This window comes from Neolamprologus multifasciatus, chromosome 17, assembly GCF_963576455.1.
Source record: "Neolamprologus multifasciatus chromosome 17, fNeoMul1.2, whole genome shotgun sequence".
Classification (NCBI taxonomy): Eukaryota; Metazoa; Chordata; class Actinopteri; order Cichliformes; family Cichlidae; genus Neolamprologus; species Neolamprologus multifasciatus.
In genome coordinates, this window is record NC_140455.1 from 24,932,497 (window position 1) to 24,950,237 (window position 17,741).

At 39.6% G+C, this 17,741-nt stretch overlaps 1 protein-coding gene across 1 annotated transcript; it reads left to right on the forward strand.

Moving 5' to 3' along the window:
* The first annotated feature begins 7,946 nt into the window (after nucleotides 1–7,946).
* chpt1 (choline phosphotransferase 1) lies at nucleotides 7,947–17,502 on the forward strand. Its single transcript, XM_085138389.1, has 8 exons — nucleotides 7,947–8,403; nucleotides 10,428–10,575; nucleotides 10,708–10,849; nucleotides 11,835–11,919; nucleotides 12,384–12,515; nucleotides 12,597–12,755; nucleotides 12,879–13,004; nucleotides 14,163–17,502. Exons 1-8 carry the CDS (start codon nucleotides 8,164–8,166, stop codon nucleotides 14,277–14,279), a joined length of 1,149 nt encoding a protein of 382 aa, XP_084994515.1. The 5' UTR covers nucleotides 7,947–8,163; the 3' UTR covers nucleotides 14,280–17,502.
* The last annotated feature ends 239 nt before the right edge of the window (nucleotides 17,503–17,741 follow it).

The window sequence follows — 17,741 nt, forward strand, 5'->3', positions numbered from 1 at the left end:
TAGTATCTCTGTTGTTGATTTGTGTACTCTTGTGTTGTAGGAATTAATCTTCTTTTCTAGTCTGTGACAGATTCACTGTGTAATTGACCTCATTAATTCATTTTAGTCATATTTATTTATTTTGCAAACCAGAAATAGAATGAGGGTTTATGGAACGAGTCATGTATGTGAGATCTGGAAAATATGCTCTGACATATGGAAGGTCTTATGTTTGAATATACTGACTTGACCATATAAACAGGGGGGTAGTTAAAGGAGACCTACTGTGGTGCTCAAAAGTTGACACAGAGTATTGACACAGGTATTGACACAGAATAACTCATTTTTTAATGGCAAATCTCATAAAACCATAGTTTATTAACAATAGAATATAGAAAACATAAAATATTTAAACTGAGAAAATGCGCCATCTGAAGACAAAAAAAACAAACACCTATTTTTATGGCAAAACAAATCTTAAAAAGCCAGGACAGGGCTATGTTTCACCCTCTGCTTTTAAGAACAGTTTGAACACTGAAGAAAACAGTTGCTGGAGTTTTTGGGAGAGGATTTATTCCCATGCATGTCTGATAAAGGCAGGCCTGGGTCTTTTCTGTTGTATTTTTCATTTCATTATGCTCCGGTTCAGCACCTGCTCTCTTCGACTACAAGCTCTGCTATTGTCTTAGATGCAGTATGTGGTTTAGCATTGTCTTGCTGAAAATGCAAGACCTTTTCTGTCTAGATGGGAGCATATGTTGTTCTAAAACCTGTATATACCTTTTCCCAGTGGAGACACCTGGGGAACACAGCTGATTAGAATCTAACTAATGAAACGAGAGAAAGCAAACTCGCCATAATGCATATGAGACAAGGGAGTCGAAGTCAAATAAAAACAAGAAGTAATGAAGACCCAGACTAAGACATTTGACCTTGACACAGGGAAAAGGTAAACAAATGCCGAGGTATGACTAACTGGGAAGACAAGGCTCACTTGACACAACAGATCAGACAACCTCAGAGACAGAGAACAGAGAGTGTACAAGTGTAGACAGACATGGACTTAGACAAAAACCCCTAGAGAAATAAAACATCCTGGGTCCCTGACACTTTTGGTAATATAGGGTCCATACCATAGATGATGAGTTATTAAAGTCTTTATGATGAGGAACATTATTATGAAACTTTGTACAGCATGTTTTGCATATTGGTAAACGTCCATCTTTACTTCTGACACACTCTACTCACTTTCATCTTACTTTGTAAGGTGCTCTTTTTATATCCATTCATGTTTACTCAACTCACCTGCTGCCACTTAACCTAATTACACCTAATGTTTCTCTAACTTTTTCTGAGATTCTGGGTTCTATATATATAAATATATATAAAAAGAGAGAGAGATCATTATTTTTGTGAATAATTTTAATAAACAAACTTCAACATCCAAATGCAAGGGAAATTTATTAGGAGATTCATTTATTGTGAACCCAAACTATCATAACAGTTACAGGAGGTATTCTTCAAATTAAGAGTATAGGTATGACACAGGTATTAGTTATACCTGTTATAGTCAGTTATAGTCATGTAACAATCCAATCTCTGTGAACATAAGGAATCAAATCCCTCTAATGCAGCAAATTAAACCCTTTAGTTAATAACTTAGAAACTATGATTATTAGCCCAAGTACCATAAACAGACCTAGAGAAAGTAGGCTAATATTTCTGATTGTTTTTATCATTTGATGTGCGATCTATTTACTACGGTGGCTGGGAAGTGCAAAGCGCAACAAATTTAAAAAACCGCAACAAATTAAAAATCCACAACAAATTAAAAATCCACAACAAATTAAAAATCCGCAACAAATTAAAAAACCGCAACAAATTAAAAATCCACAACAAATTAAAAAACCGCAACAAATTAAAAATCCACAACAAATTAAAAAACCGCAACAAATTAAAAAACCGCAACAAATTAAAAATCCTTGACGGAAAGGGATTGTCTGAAATACCGGAAGTGACACAACGATTAGCCTAATAGGGCTTTTGGAGAGTGATGTCACGAGAGGGGCGTGGCCAGGATTTTTGGTTGAGGCGCCATGTTTCTGGGCCGAACAAAGCGCTAGCGAAAGAGGAGCAAAAGTACACGGATAACACCAGCTATGGTTCGTACGTGCTGTGCGGTCGGTTGTAACGTTAGATCGCACGACCGGCAAGGGAATAAGGTTGAAATGGTTTATCTTTTCATTCTTTCCCCACCTGGAAGCAACATGAGGCAGCTCATGTATCGGATGTTACCAAAGACAGCGTCTAGTCTGGATAGCAGCTGTGAGACGAGCTGATATCCAGTTCTCTTCCATCTCCAAATATCCTTTGGTGTGCTCCAGACATTTTCATTCCGGTAAGTTATAGATATGTTCATATCACTCTTTATCCGGTCTTTTAAGTCTGACATCACTAGCCGTGTCTTGGCTCAAACTCTGCTGCAGGTCCATAAATCACACGATCACTGTGGCATCACTGAGTGTTGAAAAACTATCTAAAATCTTTCATCTGTAATAAAATGATCAGCGTTCTGCTCTACTATGTGTAATAATTGAGTTTATCATCCAGGCATCCATGAAAACGAAATTAGCAGGAAGTTAGCTCGCTAGATTCCATCTAAATACAATATAGCATGTCCTAACTGAGGGGTTTTGGAAACAAATTCAAACGTACAGCTCTGCTATCACTTCCAACATAAATGAAGACAGAAAACTAAACAGCAGTGACGTTTGTAGGGTTACTGAAGTTTGGCTAGCTGGTGTATAACGATGTGCTACGTGACCGCTAGCGACACAGCTGTGAGCATAATATAAACACTCTAACTTTTTCCACTTGATAAAAGTTATCGTGAGGATTCTCGGTGGTCAGGAACAAATGTAATCTCATGGCAGGATGCTGTAAACGGACCAAACTTCAGCCAGGAGAACAACTGAGATAATCCATCCACAAGGATGAATAGGATTAGTCATTCATATACTGCTGCATGGGTTGGGCTGTAGCTACATCGTAAGGTTTTAAAAACTGAGCTTTCAAATGATTAGTGGTGATAGAAGCCGAGGGAGGCCAACAGTGATCACTTACTGTTTTTAGGAGTTTTTTGAGATTAAATAGAAGACAATACAAAACATTAAACATGTTAACAACACAAAACCCATATTAAACGCACTACTTTAGGCCTGGAAGCAGGATTTGTCACGCCATCACTTAAAGACCAGATAGCCTATTAGTTTTCTTTTCGATGCACTCTGAGGTCACAGCAAATTAGAAAAAAACATCCTAATGAATGATTTTGCAGAACTACGTTCTATTTATAAACTTGTTAATTATTTGGCATTATTGCAGCAAACCAGCCTATGAAATGGCATGAACATCGTGACCTGGGTTCCCAGCGCTACACAAGGGACCTGCTTCAAACAAACACCATGCAATCAGATTATTTCTTCCATGTGAGGGTGAAGAGGTGACCCTTCTGGATAAGACGGTGAAGGTTTGCTGCCGTTTTGGTGAACAGTGTGGTAGTAAAACCAGGGAAAAATGAAACTTGCTCCTGTTAATATTCTTAAGTCTGTGCTGTATAGATAGCGGTAATTTTCAGAAGATAATTGAAGTAATTGATAGTAAATTAAGTAGTGTAATAGTGGGTGATATCTTGTAAATGCTGTCATGATTTTGTGTAAACATTTTGTCTTTTATAAACTATAAATGACATGGATTCTACATTGTAACTGATGTGATGTTCTATAATAAAAAAAGAGGCAAAAAAATTAGTTTGTTTCTTTAATGAACTTTTGAACAGTGGTACTCAGTCAGTACATATTCAGTAAATACAAATTATTTACATGGCAGTGCACTACAGGCATAATTCTAGACCCCTAGATAAAACATTATGGCATTATAGCAGTGACAACTCCTCCACAGTAGCAGGTGGGATTTTTCTTTTTTGAGGACGGCTCCTTTTACCTTTCAATACGGATGGTCTGTTTATGTTTTGATCCAGAGCCGTTTTTGGGCAGCTGAAGAGGAGAAGTCTATCTTATGGCCAACCTCTGGCTGTATCTTGGTCATATTACCAGGCAAAACCCAGTATGCAGGTTCATCTGTAACAGCCCTTGTGCCACAGATCCGTACTGTTGCTTCTACTTTAAAAAGAAGAACAGGCTGCAGGTCTCCACAACTCCGGCCATACAGGTGCAGTGGGCGGCTTCAACCTTCCCTGTGATGCTCACAATGACCCATGGCTGTAATGCTGGTTCATTCAGTCTTTGAGAGTGCAGGACCTGAAACACACAAAGTTAATTTAAAGACAAAGACTCTAATGAGCCAAGGCCGACATAAATGTGTTTGTTACATTTATGATAAATGGATTTGAAAGTAGATAAGTGTTTAGAAAGTTAGCACATACATGTAATTATCCATTTTTTTTCTAATGTATCCATCTATAGAACGCATGTTATATTCCAAATCTGCCTGTTCTCTTTCAGAAACCTGCCTTCAGAAAATGAAACTAAAGTATGTAATCACTTTCAAGATGGAGAAAGCATAAAGTTTGACTTTAGGTGACAATTATGGACACGTAATGTGATAAGGAGATTCTGCAGGTCATTAATCAATGTATTATAGTAAAAAATGTATTTTTTGTGACACAGGACACAAACATGGAAGCAAGATATGTAATTAGGATTATTTCTAATAAATATGAATAAATAATTGCAATTTCTTTAACCACTGAGAATAACTAAATTCTTCAGGACAATGGCACATCAATGCACTGAACTCACTATGGCTACGTTCACACTGCAGGTCTTAATGCTCAATTCCGATTTTTTGTCTGCTTGTTCACACTACAAATAAAATGTGACAGCAAACGCGCTCCTTTGTGAACCCTCAAAGTGGCCCGCATATGCAAAAGCTGGTGTCACACACAACACGCTCTGTTTAGACCCAGACCAAACAGTATTGTTTGACTGATGGCCCTTAATATAAAGACTTGTTTCAGACTTTGCTTTAAGTTATTTTGTTATTTACATATGGCCTAATAATTATCCTTATTGCCGTTTTAGAGAAGAGCGGTGCTTCAAAGGATATGCAGATTTCTGTCAGAATCTGCAGATTATACAGTATAAATAAAATGTTCATGTTGTCTTCCCAACAGTTTCACTAACATCTACACGGGATGGACACGAAGCGCTCATGTGTTCTCAATGTCTTCTCGGACGCTTCTCCAGCGCTGATAATTGGCATATGTTTGTGTCAGTGACGTAAAAGACGGATTTAATGCGACATGACCATTCAATCAGCAGTTGCTTTCTAAAAGCATACGAAAGTGACCCAGATCGGATTTGAAAATATCGGATTTGTGCTGTTTTTACACTGTCATACCATGATTGGATATGGGTCGCATACGGTCAAAAAAGTCCGATTTGATGCGCTTTCGCGTGCAGTGTGAACGTAGCCAGAGCCTCCACATGCTCTCCCTGTAATTTGTCCCTCGTGAATGAATTTATGATTGCACTAATTTGAATGTTCGGGGGAAAATCAAACGCATTTTACTCACAGTACCCTACAAACGTCACTGCTGTTTAGTTTTCTGTCTTCATTTATGTTGGAAGTGATAGCAGAGCTGTACGTTTGAATTTGTTTCCAAAACCCCTCAGTTAGGACATGCTATATTGTATTTAGATGGAATCTAGCGAGCTAACTTCCTGCTAATTTCGTTTTCATGGATGCCTGGATGATAAACTCAATTATTACACATGGTAGAGCAGACCGCTGATCATTTTATTACAGATGAAAGACTTTAGATAGTTTTTCAACACTCAGTGATGCCACAGTGATCGTGATTTATGGACCTGCAGCGGAGTTTGAGCCAAGACACGGCTAGTGATGTCAGACTTAAAAGACCGGATAAAGAGTGATATGAACATATCTATAACTTACCGGAAGGAAAATGTCTGGAGCACCAACAGATATTTGGAGATGGAAGAGAACTGGATATCAGCTCGTCTCACAGCTGCCATCCAGACTAGACGCCTTCTTTTGGTAACATGTGATACATGAGCTGCCTCATGTTGCTTCCAGGTGGGGAAAGAATGAAAAGATAAACCATTTCAACCTTATTCCCTTGCCGGTCGTGCGATCTAACTTTACAACCGACCGCACAGCAAGTACGAACCATAGCTGGTGTATCCGTGTACTTTCGCTCCTCTTCGCTAGCGCTTTGTTCTGGCCCAGAAACATGGCGCCTCAACCAAAAATCCTGGCCACGCCCCTCTCGTGACATCACTCTCCAAAAGCCCTATTAGGCTAATCGTTGTGTCACTTCCGGTATTTCAGACAATGCCTTTCCGTCAAGGATTTTTAATTTGTTGTGGTTTTTTAATTTGTTGCGCTTTGCACTTCCCAGCCACCGTAGTTTTTTCTTCTAAAATTAACTATTAACTAAATTAAACATTTTTTAAATAACTTAGTTTATAGTTTAGAATAGGGCTGGTATCGTCACTGATTCTAAGAATGATTCAATTCCGATTCACAAGGTCCAGAATCGATTCGATCCACGATTCGATTTAATTCGATTCGATTCACTTCGATTTGAATATGGGAAATTTTGACAGTCAGAAATATTATAATTCAGATTAGTACATTTACATATTTTTGTATCTATAAAAAGGAAGCTGACACACGCAAGACTTTATCAAAGGTGTGAGCGTCACAGCAGATGCCTTTGTGTCAAAGTAGCTGAAGATAAAACACAGAAACACATGAAGGTGATTTTTCCTGGCCTGGGATTTTATAAAAATATTCTGCAGTACATCAAAAACGAAAGAAAACCATTAATCAACATATGAACATTACCTCTGAAGTTACAGCGGTTTTATTAGAGACAAGGCTAAGCATTTTGCATTTTGCATAATTTTAAAAAGTTTAAATTTGTTCAGCATTGAACAGCAGAAATTAGGTTTTCTTTTCGGAAGTATATAAAACGGAAAGAAAAAAAAAGTCGGCCGATAGCGCTGTAAACAAAGGTAGACTTGTGCATAACAAGCAAGCGAATAATGCAGAAAACCATACAGAGAGAGAGAGGGGGAGAGAGAGCTGTGCATCATGGTAGAAGCAAAACAGTAAAAGTAAGAGTGAATACATGACGATGTTTATGTGAAGTGTAGTTTGGATCTTCTTTTGCTGCTGGTTCGGTCAATATTGTTTGGAGAGACATCAAACTAACAGCTTTACAATCAGCGCATAAAGGGCGTGAACACAAAGCGCGGACCCGCCGACAGATCAGAATCAGCGGGCTGTCGGCTTTCAGCCCCGACTGTGAGAAATTCGACATCTGATTCTGATCCGCGGGCTGCGCTGTGTGTTTAAGTCTTTGTGCAGAATCCGTGTTCCTGCTCTCATTTACTGTTTTAGCTGTTTGGTGGTTGTTGAAGTTTTGTGAGATTTCACCTGAGATTCTGGCATTTCGGGCAAAATAAATTTATATTAAAAAATCGATTCAGGATTTTAATGAATCGATTTTACGTAATCCAAGCCAGAATCGATTTTAATCGATAAATCGATTATAAAAACCCACCCCTAGTTTAGAACTAACAAAGTGAACAAGAAGCACAAGGAGAACAGCTACACTAAGGCAGGTCAAATGTGATATGATATTTTAAATGTTTGTGTGGTACTTTCTATATGTTAATGATACCACCTACACTTTTAAGAATCATAGTTTCTAAGTTATAAGGCTTAACCTACACGAATGAGGTAATTATGGGCCTAAATACATCTGCCAGTCACACAATATGTGCTTAGGTTTGCTTGTATTTTAGCAAGTTTACAAGCCAACAAGATGGTTATTATCACAGTGTTATACACTCTTAGGCGCAGGCTATGTGCATTTAAACTTCCCGGTAGATAGCCACGTTATCCCTTCCGGACCTTTGCTTCCTGCCGAGACGCACCTCGGCCAGAAACGTATAGACATCCACAGCGCTTGGTTCCGCTGTGGAAATGGCCTCTGCTGCTCGTCTACCCTAGACATAGCAGATGAGCTGCTGCTGTCTCCTGGAGTCGGCCAACCCTGTCTGAAACACCACCCGGGAATATCAGGGAGTTTTTTGCGGTACTCCGAGGAGTGACGAGGCAGAAAAAATAATGCCACATTTCCTGTGGCCAGAGCCGTTGTCACCCGCTCAACTAAAGCGGCTGGAGGAGCATAAATACAGCGCCTCCGGTAGATCCCTATTTGAGCCGCCGTGTCAGATCTACTGGAACTGGCTCGTCCAGCAGATACCGACATGGATCGCACCAAATACACTGACTATTGTTGGACTGCTGGTTAATGTCCTCTCCACGTTGGTGCTTGTGTATTATTGTCCCACGGCAACAGAAGAGGTGAGTATAGCGACTGGGGCTAAAGTTTCAAATGTCTACCCATCTCTGCTATGAAAAGACCGTCCTCCATTTAGAAAATGCGTAGGCTAAAGATACACCGCAACCTGTAAGGCCCAGATAGCTCAACAAATAGGATTGATTATATTTACTGAGTCCATTGGGGATACTTACTAATTCGGCAAACATTTGAGCTTCACAGCTGCTTGTATTTTAACGTCATATGACTCATATCTACCTTATAGATCGGGCCGTGGTGCTAGCTAACGCCGCAGGCGCTGTATTTTGGGGACTGTTCTGTAGTGTCAAACAGCTACATTTAAATTCGGTAGTGTAAGCTGAAGTATGCTTGTAGTCCGTCTCCAGGTTTTTCAGGAAAACGTTTTTTGCTCTTTTTTTTTTAAACCCAAGCATGGCCACAAGCAAGCCGAGACGCTTTAAAGGGGGTTTTAATCGTATTAGGGACGACGTGGACAAGAATAACTGTATTGGGAAAAGATATATCGGCGGTCATGTGACTTTAGAAAGTTGAAAGGCCTCATGTGACGCAGTGCTGTTGGTGTCAAAACAGCAATTTGTTTCATTGTTTCACTTAAGGCCACTATCTATCAGAGAAGAGGCGAATCATTTAGCAGCAATTTATTGGTAATTAAGAATTAAAATATAAAAGGGGGCGGGAGGGTGTCTAGCCCTTAACCAGACAAAAATATACTTATTTAAATGAGTAAGCTGATTTTGAAACGCCTCTATATTATTCTGTAATCTAAGAATACTATAGAAAATGTGCCTTGCAGGTAGCAAGTTGACCTAGGGCACAGTAAACCTGTCTGTCCCTGCAGCAGTGGGTCCAGCTGCTCATGCACAGGTTGGTGAGTTTATCAGACTTGCACCTTTGCTCGTTCTAACTATGACAACCTTGCACCTGAGTCAAAGTCCATGCACTCCCACTGACTCCACAAGTTTCATCTACTGTTATTCTGCATTTATTGAGGCATACAGTGTACGCTTTTATTTATGGAGAGTTAAGAGTTAAGTCCCATCGCTGTGCAAACAAACACACATTCACAGGAATTCATCGGAGCCTATGGAAATGGGTCAGTGTTTTCCCTCAAGTTACTGCTGTGATAAACTTAAACAAGTAGTCCACAAAGCTTTTGGGACATGTGCTTCATCTCTGTTTAAACACACTCCGTTTTTGTGTGTGTTTCTCTCTCTCTATCTCTCTGTCACAGGCTTACACAAATGCTCTCTCTCTCTCACACACACACACACACGCACACACACACACACACACACACACACACACACACACATTGTAGTTTTGCAAACATGCTATGTTGGCCAGCATTACTGTCCAGATGGTCCATAACCTCCACCCTAGTAAAGAGGAGCTGAATTGGTCTAGTCAGCTGGAGTCCCTCCTACTACACACTTCAGAGAGATGTAGCACATATGGCACATAAGTATTATTTAAATCCAACAGTGCACACGTGTATGAATTCAAAAGCTCCATGAAATCCAAAACAAACAACTTCTGAAAATCCAATACCTCAACAAGTTACACAACCCTCCCCCCTCATATGAATAAGAATTAAAGTTATGAAATACAGATATGATTAGTACAGACCATCTTGTAATGTGGTCAACAACTGCAATTTTTTAAGAATTATATGATTATAGACCAGGGTGTTACAAATAAATGACAGATTGCAAAGGAAGTGGGGTGGGTCTAAAGTGGTCCCTTGGTCCCTGTGATTTTGCAGGGGGATTTTGCATAGATTAAAATTTGGCCTGTCTTATAAGAGCTCAATTGATTTGGACTCTAAGACTGATTGGTAGTACTGAAGATCTTTGTGACTACATGAGAATGACTGAAATATTCACCAGTTACCCACATTTTCTTTAGCTCTACAACTATCTGTATTTTAAGTAGCTTAAATAGATTTCACCAGTTAGGTGATTATCTGTGTTGTAAGAATGGGTGTGTAACTGTCAGTCTCCCTCTGTTGTCCCTTTTCTGGCTTCAGGCTCCATCATGGGCTTTCATCCTGTCTGCTCTGGGTCTGTTCATCTACCAGTCTCTGGATGCTATTGATGGGAAACAGGCCAGGAGGACAAACAGCAGCTCAGCCCTTGGTGAGCTCTTCGACCACGGCTGTGATGCAGTCTCTACAGGTAATCTCCTAAACCCTGAAGTCTGCTGTGTTTCATTATAATAAACTGACTGTAGCATGTTAGTACACAAAGCTTTGGCTTTAATTTCATTAACATGACTTTAATGTGCTTACCCCGGTGATTCTCTTTCAGTCTTTGTTGCTGTGGGAACGTGCATTTCATGTGGAATAGGACAATATCCAAACTGGACTTTCTTCTGTGGTTTTATTGGGATGTTTATGTTTTTCTGCGCCCACTGGCAGACCTATGTGTCCGGGACGCTCCGCTTTGGCCTGTAAGTCAAATATTCATTTTAAATGTATTTTTCTTTTAATATAAGAAAATGGTCATCGTTATTAGTTTGCAACACTGAATGATAAAATAACTTGACAGTAAGCTAATTTGCCTGGCAAGCCACTTGCACTGGCAGGTCAACATTACCCCAAAGACCGTTCAAGCCCCGTCCACATGTAAAGTGTTTAACTTGTCATGCATTGCTTTGCATGTGATAGTTGGTTGCTAGTGAACAGTCCAGGTTCCTGTTGCCTAAATAATCCTTCAGTGCATTTACCAACTCATATAGTCACGTGGGGAAAAAAGAGAGTTTCTAGGGCTCTAAGCAGTCCTTTGAAAAATTGAGTATACTCCATGATTCGGTAGCTTGTATAACCACCTTTAGCTTATTTTTCCACCTGTTTTTATGCTGTGTGACTTCAGCAGTCTCTCACATTATTATGGCCCACTCTTTACAATGATGCTTTAGTTCATTGAGATTTGTGGGCACTGGTTTATGCACATCTCTCTTTAGGTCCCACCACAGCATTTCAATTAGGTTGAGGTCTGGACTTGGTCATTGGAACATTTTATACTCTTATTTATCAATCATTCTGTTGTAGATTTGCTGCTGTGCCTGGGATATTTGTCCTGTTGCATTACCCAGTTTGGCCTAAGCTTTAGCTGTCGGACAGATGGCCTTGTATTTAATGCTTTTGGTATACAGAGGAGTTCATGGCTCACTCAGTGATCACAGGTCCTGTGGCTACAAACCAGCCCAAACCATCACCCTTACACCACCATGCCTGACAGTTGGTATGAGGTGTATGTGTTCCCCTGGAAGAGGAGAAAAGACCCACAGCCCATATTGAATGGCTTGTTTTATGAGAACATCTAATTGTAGGATCCGGTCACACAGAGGCATTTGAAAATGCTGCAGTACCGATGCTGTTGTTAAACCTTCGCACTGTCACTTATCTCACACTTCCCTCATATGTTCTGCACAGGGTTGATGTCACAGAGGTGCAATTCGCCATCATAATCATGTATGTGATGTCAGCTTTCGGAGGCGTGAGCCTTTGGCAGTACACGGTAACTGAGAATCCATTTCTTCACACTCGCCTGCACAAATAGTGTACACACAGGGACACTTCCATTTCACCTCAAGTGTATTTTCTCCTTAGTTTTTACACCAGACAAACTAATTGAATCACTTCTTAGGCTTTAGTTGTCATGCTAGTCTTTAAATAGAATTTGTGTTTTACTTTTACTCTGTGCTGCCTTTGGAGGCTTGACTTAACATCACATGAGAGAAGTGAGAAGGTAAATATGGGTAGCTAAAGCCATGGCAACAGGTCATCTACTGGACATGATCAGGCTCAAAAAGCTGATGATGTCGCCCGCATTTGTTTGTGTTTTATTTGGATTTATTTATTTATTTGCTTTGCCCTCCCATCATGCTCAGCATGCTGCAGCTTTCATATAAGCACTTTTCTATTTTATAAGGAGAATGCTTCTTGTTTTCTCTTTATTTTGACCTCAATGTGTTCCCATAGTTGCCCATCATCGGACTGAAGCTGTATGCCTTCCCCGTCATGGGCATCATCGGGGGAGCCCTGTACTCCTGTTACAACTATTTCTATATCATTTTGAATGGAGGGGTTGGCAAAAATGGCTCCACTGTGGCTGTGAGTTCTAAATACAGCATTATTTTAATATTTAAAAAAATGTGTAAAGCGCAAAAACTAATCAACGTTTCTGCTCTTCAGGACACCAGCGTGCTGAGTCCCGGTTTGCACATCAGCCTCATCCTTACGCTGGCCTTCATCATTTTCAAGAAGTCATCCAGCCACCTGTTTGAGCACCACCCCTGTTTGTACCTGCTCACCTTTGGAATGGTTATTGCCAAGATTTCCAACAAGCTGGTGGTACGTTGGTTTTCTCTTAATTGCCTGAATGAACTGACACATATTTTCTTTTGTCTGTTTTAACCCATCGTTTAACCCAGTGTTTAACCTGTGTTTTCTTTCTTTCTTGAATCTTCTCTGTAGATGGCACACATGACCAAGAGTGAGTTATACCTACCAGACCCAGCCTTTATTGGGCCTGGCCTCCTATTCCTCAACCAGTACTTTAACAGCTTCATTGACGAACACATAGTCCTCTGGATCGCCATGGTTAGTACTGATCTCACAGGTGTCTTTGTTTAAAATGCAGCCCCACCCTTTTTGTCACCTCCAAGTAGCCACATTCTTTGCTCTTCTATATGTGTATATAGTTAATGCCTTAAATTATTTTCCTTGCATACTTTATTTAGTTGAGAGCTTTTCATTATAATGATAACAATAGAGAAATAAGATTGGAGCGTAGTGCCTTGATATACTTGCAGGACTTGTCAGCGTTGATGACTAATACGCACACAGTTAAATCAAGTTCTCATAAGCACAGCGGCTTTCATTTCTGTCTGTGGGACTCTAATCTCTGCTAGTTGCCATCTAATCATTATAGTTGTGGTTCAAAGAGCACAAAGTTTCTACAATGCAAGTGAGATGACTTGTGATAAACCTTCCTTTGACACCCATGACTCGTGTTGTATCTCACACGCTGTTGCAAACCCCTACAGGGTTTCCAGCTGATCAGCTTTGAAAGGATAAATACAGTTTAAAAACTTTACACTTCAAAAGAACTTTGCAGCCATGTTCTCTGCTATAAATGGTCAGTGTGACGGCCGAGATGGTGCGCTGATATTCACTAAGAGTCAACAAATATATTAATAGCTGATGGGAAACCACCATTTGAATTTGGAGCCAGCGTAGGTGTGCAAACACGTTTTCCTCATTTCACACTCACATGCCACACTAGGGAGGGCAAAAGTATTACTAATATCAGTAATCACATCCCGGTATTACAGATTTTGGCTTACTGGTTTTCCTTATACCAATACTTATTGTCCATCTAAACATGCGTGTTAGGATCATTTCATAAATAATAGCCATCCATGACAACAAGAAAATATGTGATTGCATAAGCAGGAAGTTGGTTACTTAGTTTTGAAAGTGTGTGTCAGTCCTTCAGCCCTCAACGACCAGAAGCTTGTGCGTGTCTCGGGGTCCTTGGCAGTGAACTGCTTTACTTTTTAAATGGAGGAAAGGAAATTGCTACAAAACTAAAGATTTCCATGTAAATTACTTCCTTGCTGTATCCAGTGGCTGTTCTTGTATCATCCTTTGTGGTACCATTTAATGATGCTGTCTGTTAGGGACCTGTATTGCATCTCAAATTAGTATATCACCTAACATAGTAAGTCTTTATTCTCTTTATTATTTTTGCTCCAGGTCCTCTCCAGTGTGGATTTGATACGCTACTGCACGGGCGTGTGCCTCCAGATCGCCTCCCACCTGCGCATCCACGTCTTTAGCATCACAACGCCGAGCCAGCCGCACCGCGACTGACGGTTTGCCCGGCGGGAGGAGGCGGGAGGGGACGCAGATCTCTTCCCGCTCCTGAAAGCAGACAGCGACCACGATGACGAGGAGAAACCCTCGACCTCGAGCCACTGCAGCCTTGACAAAGTAACCACTTCAGATTAAAACCGACACCTACTAAAAGGAAAGATAAAACTACCGTGATACAAAAACAGAAAAGAAAAAAAACAACCAAGCATGGATCTGTTGAATGAAAAATGAACCCAAGTTTCCCTTGAAAACCCAGTTGCCTGATGAAGTCTTTCAGATTTTAATTTCAAGGTAAATGCATGTTGTTAGATTTAATTTTTTGAACATCATTTGGCACTTCCAGCTTATTCAACACAAAATACCAAAAAAAAATAAATCTTTTAATAGGTATTTTTTTTTAGCTTGGGCAAATATCAAAGCATTTAAGTGAGCTTTAAATATGGAGACATGTTCCTCATGGATTGTTGTACAATTAACTAAACACATAAATATGACAATCACGAGTGACAATTTAAGTAACATGTCTTTGATATCTGCTGAATCTGAATCAAATACCTGTTAAGAGTTTTCTTAATGACTTGTTTTAATTTGTTAAATGAAATAAGACTGAATTTGATACAAATTAGGGCTTTAAAGAAACTTTTTTTTTAAAATAAACTTTTAGACCTTAAAATAATTTCCAATAAGGTTTCCAATTTGGACCGGCAGGTTGTCAGCGAGCTGCATCGAAGGGTAACAATCGTGTGTTAATGCTGAAAATGATGACGTGTCTAAAGTTAGGCCGACCTCACAAATCCCACTGCAGTTTTTTTTGTTTTGTTTTGTTTTGACTCATCTCATCCTGCAGTCGTGGAAAACAATCCTTAAAAACATCTTCTCCGGCCTCTGGAGCACCGTCGACCGATGAAGCGTCAACACTCAGCTTGTTCTGCTTTCTCTGTTCTTCTCCCTGAAGGGCTAATGATTTTGTGTGATTGTACAGAATTGAACTGAAGATGCCTTAAATATTTTTGTTGTAATTACTGTTTAACTTGTGAATATTTAAAGCAGCTTTGTACATTTCTTTTATTTTATTTTCACTCAGTATCACACCAGATACAGTAATAATAGAACGCTATCCTGGAAGTTGTTTTTTTTTTTTTTTAACTGTTCACTCATGTTCATTTATGCATAATTGTTATGTATCTGTGACCGATATATTTTTTTTAAATTAAGTTTTGTTGGATTATTAGTAATTGTGTAATGAATCTCAATGAAGGGTTGTAATCAGAAGGAAACATCATTCAGGATCATTTGGGTAAAAAGGGACATTTCTGTAGAGCCGGTAAAAGATTTGAGGGCGTGTATTTTTTATTTTATTTTGAAAATTGCCATTGTCATCCCCTTAGATTCTGACACTATACTCCTGTCTCGAGAAGCTTATTTATGGATGGACTTTAGAGCTATGCATTTCAAAGGTACAACCATGATTCAAAATCACTTTGTTGCACTGTTCAGTAATGCAGTGAAACACCTTTCTACTAACAGACATGAGTGGAAAAGATTGTAATAAAGAAAATATTTTTCATCCATTTTGATTGTTCCTGTCATTGGTGGAAAAAAAGTACTGCAACACTACCTTGTAAAAATACTGCAACTTGACTCAGACTTTGAACACAGCATAGTTTTTGGTTTCCCAGATGAGCTGATCTGATCTAAGGAGGATTTTCTCACAAAGCCATCTTGAGTTTCCAGAGAATGGTCAACAAAAAATAAAACGTATGCCTTGTTGATGTCAGAGAAGAACAGCCAATCTGCTTTGACCTGATGGGAGGGCAACAGAAATTAAGGGATGTTTTCTTGGCACAGTATGGGCCCCTGAGCATTGTTTAAATACCACAGCCTACCTGTGTATTGTTGCTGACCATGTCCACCCTTCATGACCTCACTGTAGCCATCTTCTGATGACAACTTCCAGCAGGAATACACATCATCTCTTAATTTTTAGATTATTTCAAACTGTTTCTTGAGCATGACAATAAAAAAAAAAAAAAGTACTCAAATTGCCTCCACTATCATATCTCAACCAAGCAGCGCACTAAGGGGTTTGGTGGAACGGGAGATTCACATCACAGGTATACAGCCAACAACCATGCCATGTTGAAAGTCCCTTAAACATGCCTGTAAAAGTAAATTTATTGACGTCTGAAATGTGACGAGCCCTGATTATTAGTCTGAGGTGAGGAATTGAGAAATAAAATTGTAGTAAGTGTGAGTAATGTGAACAGTACTGACAAAAACACCACCAAGCTGACTGAACCAAATCACATTTATTTCTGTTAAACCAACGAAACTGGTGCAATTAGAGTAAATTCATCTTCCAAATATGGCTCTCAGCGTCTCATCTGCTGACACACATCCTATGAACCCAGAGCACAGTGGCAAAATGCTGACAGCTGCTACTGCTCATTTCCATTTTTGTCACTATAATAAGAAACACTACAAAACTGGCGTTCAGAGGAAAACACTTGCGTATCGTTTACATTCTAGAACTCAAATCGGCTGTGTCAGTCACGGGCTCACTGTCACAACAATACAATCAAAATAAGTTAGAGAACATGCTGAGGAGGTCTGAATTTCAGACAGCAGCGAGCCTGCTGAGTCCCACAGGGACACACGTACAGGCAGCGTTGAAAGCTGTAGTATTACTTCTAATATAGCTCCACCAATCACTTACATTTGTACCACACAGAGAATGATATTCAAATTATCCTGCATCCCATTCATTCTTACTGTAAACCACGAGATTAGAGTAAGATATCATTAACATTTACAAGAAGACCTTTTAAAATCCCAAAGGGAGATTGACAAAAACATTTAAACAAGCAGGAACGAACAACGAAGGCACTAAAAGTTTTCTTGTTTCAGATATGGCAGACGAAGATATGGCGTCCAACACTTTAATCACCTATTCCTATTTGTCCTATATGTATAAATTTGATCCTCAATCTTTTTAAAATTAGCTATAACATAAACACAAAAAGAACTAGAAGTAATGACTGTGTTGATTATCATTTGACTCTATGAGTCTGTCAGTATCCCAGCAGCAAAGGCAGCATCCTCAAACACAAAAACACCTCCAACCTCCAACAGTAAAGAGACTTTTACCACCAGATTTAACTGACTAACCAACCAAACAAAAAAAAAAAAAACTTTAAATTTGTCTTGACAGACACTGACATGCTGATATCAAGTGTTTCCCACTTTAACAGAATACTAATCAGTGGCATGCTGAGGGCAGGACGTGAGGAGGGTGGTGCAGGGTGAAAGGAGTGTTTCTTGTTTGTGGTGTGTAAAAAGTCTCGGGTGCCTCCAGTGGAAGAGAAGAAGATTTATGAGCTCCTCCTGTCTGGCTGCTATTCTCCTCACCGGCCAGCCCTGTCTATCATCTTCTGAAAAATGTTTCATTAACATTTCACA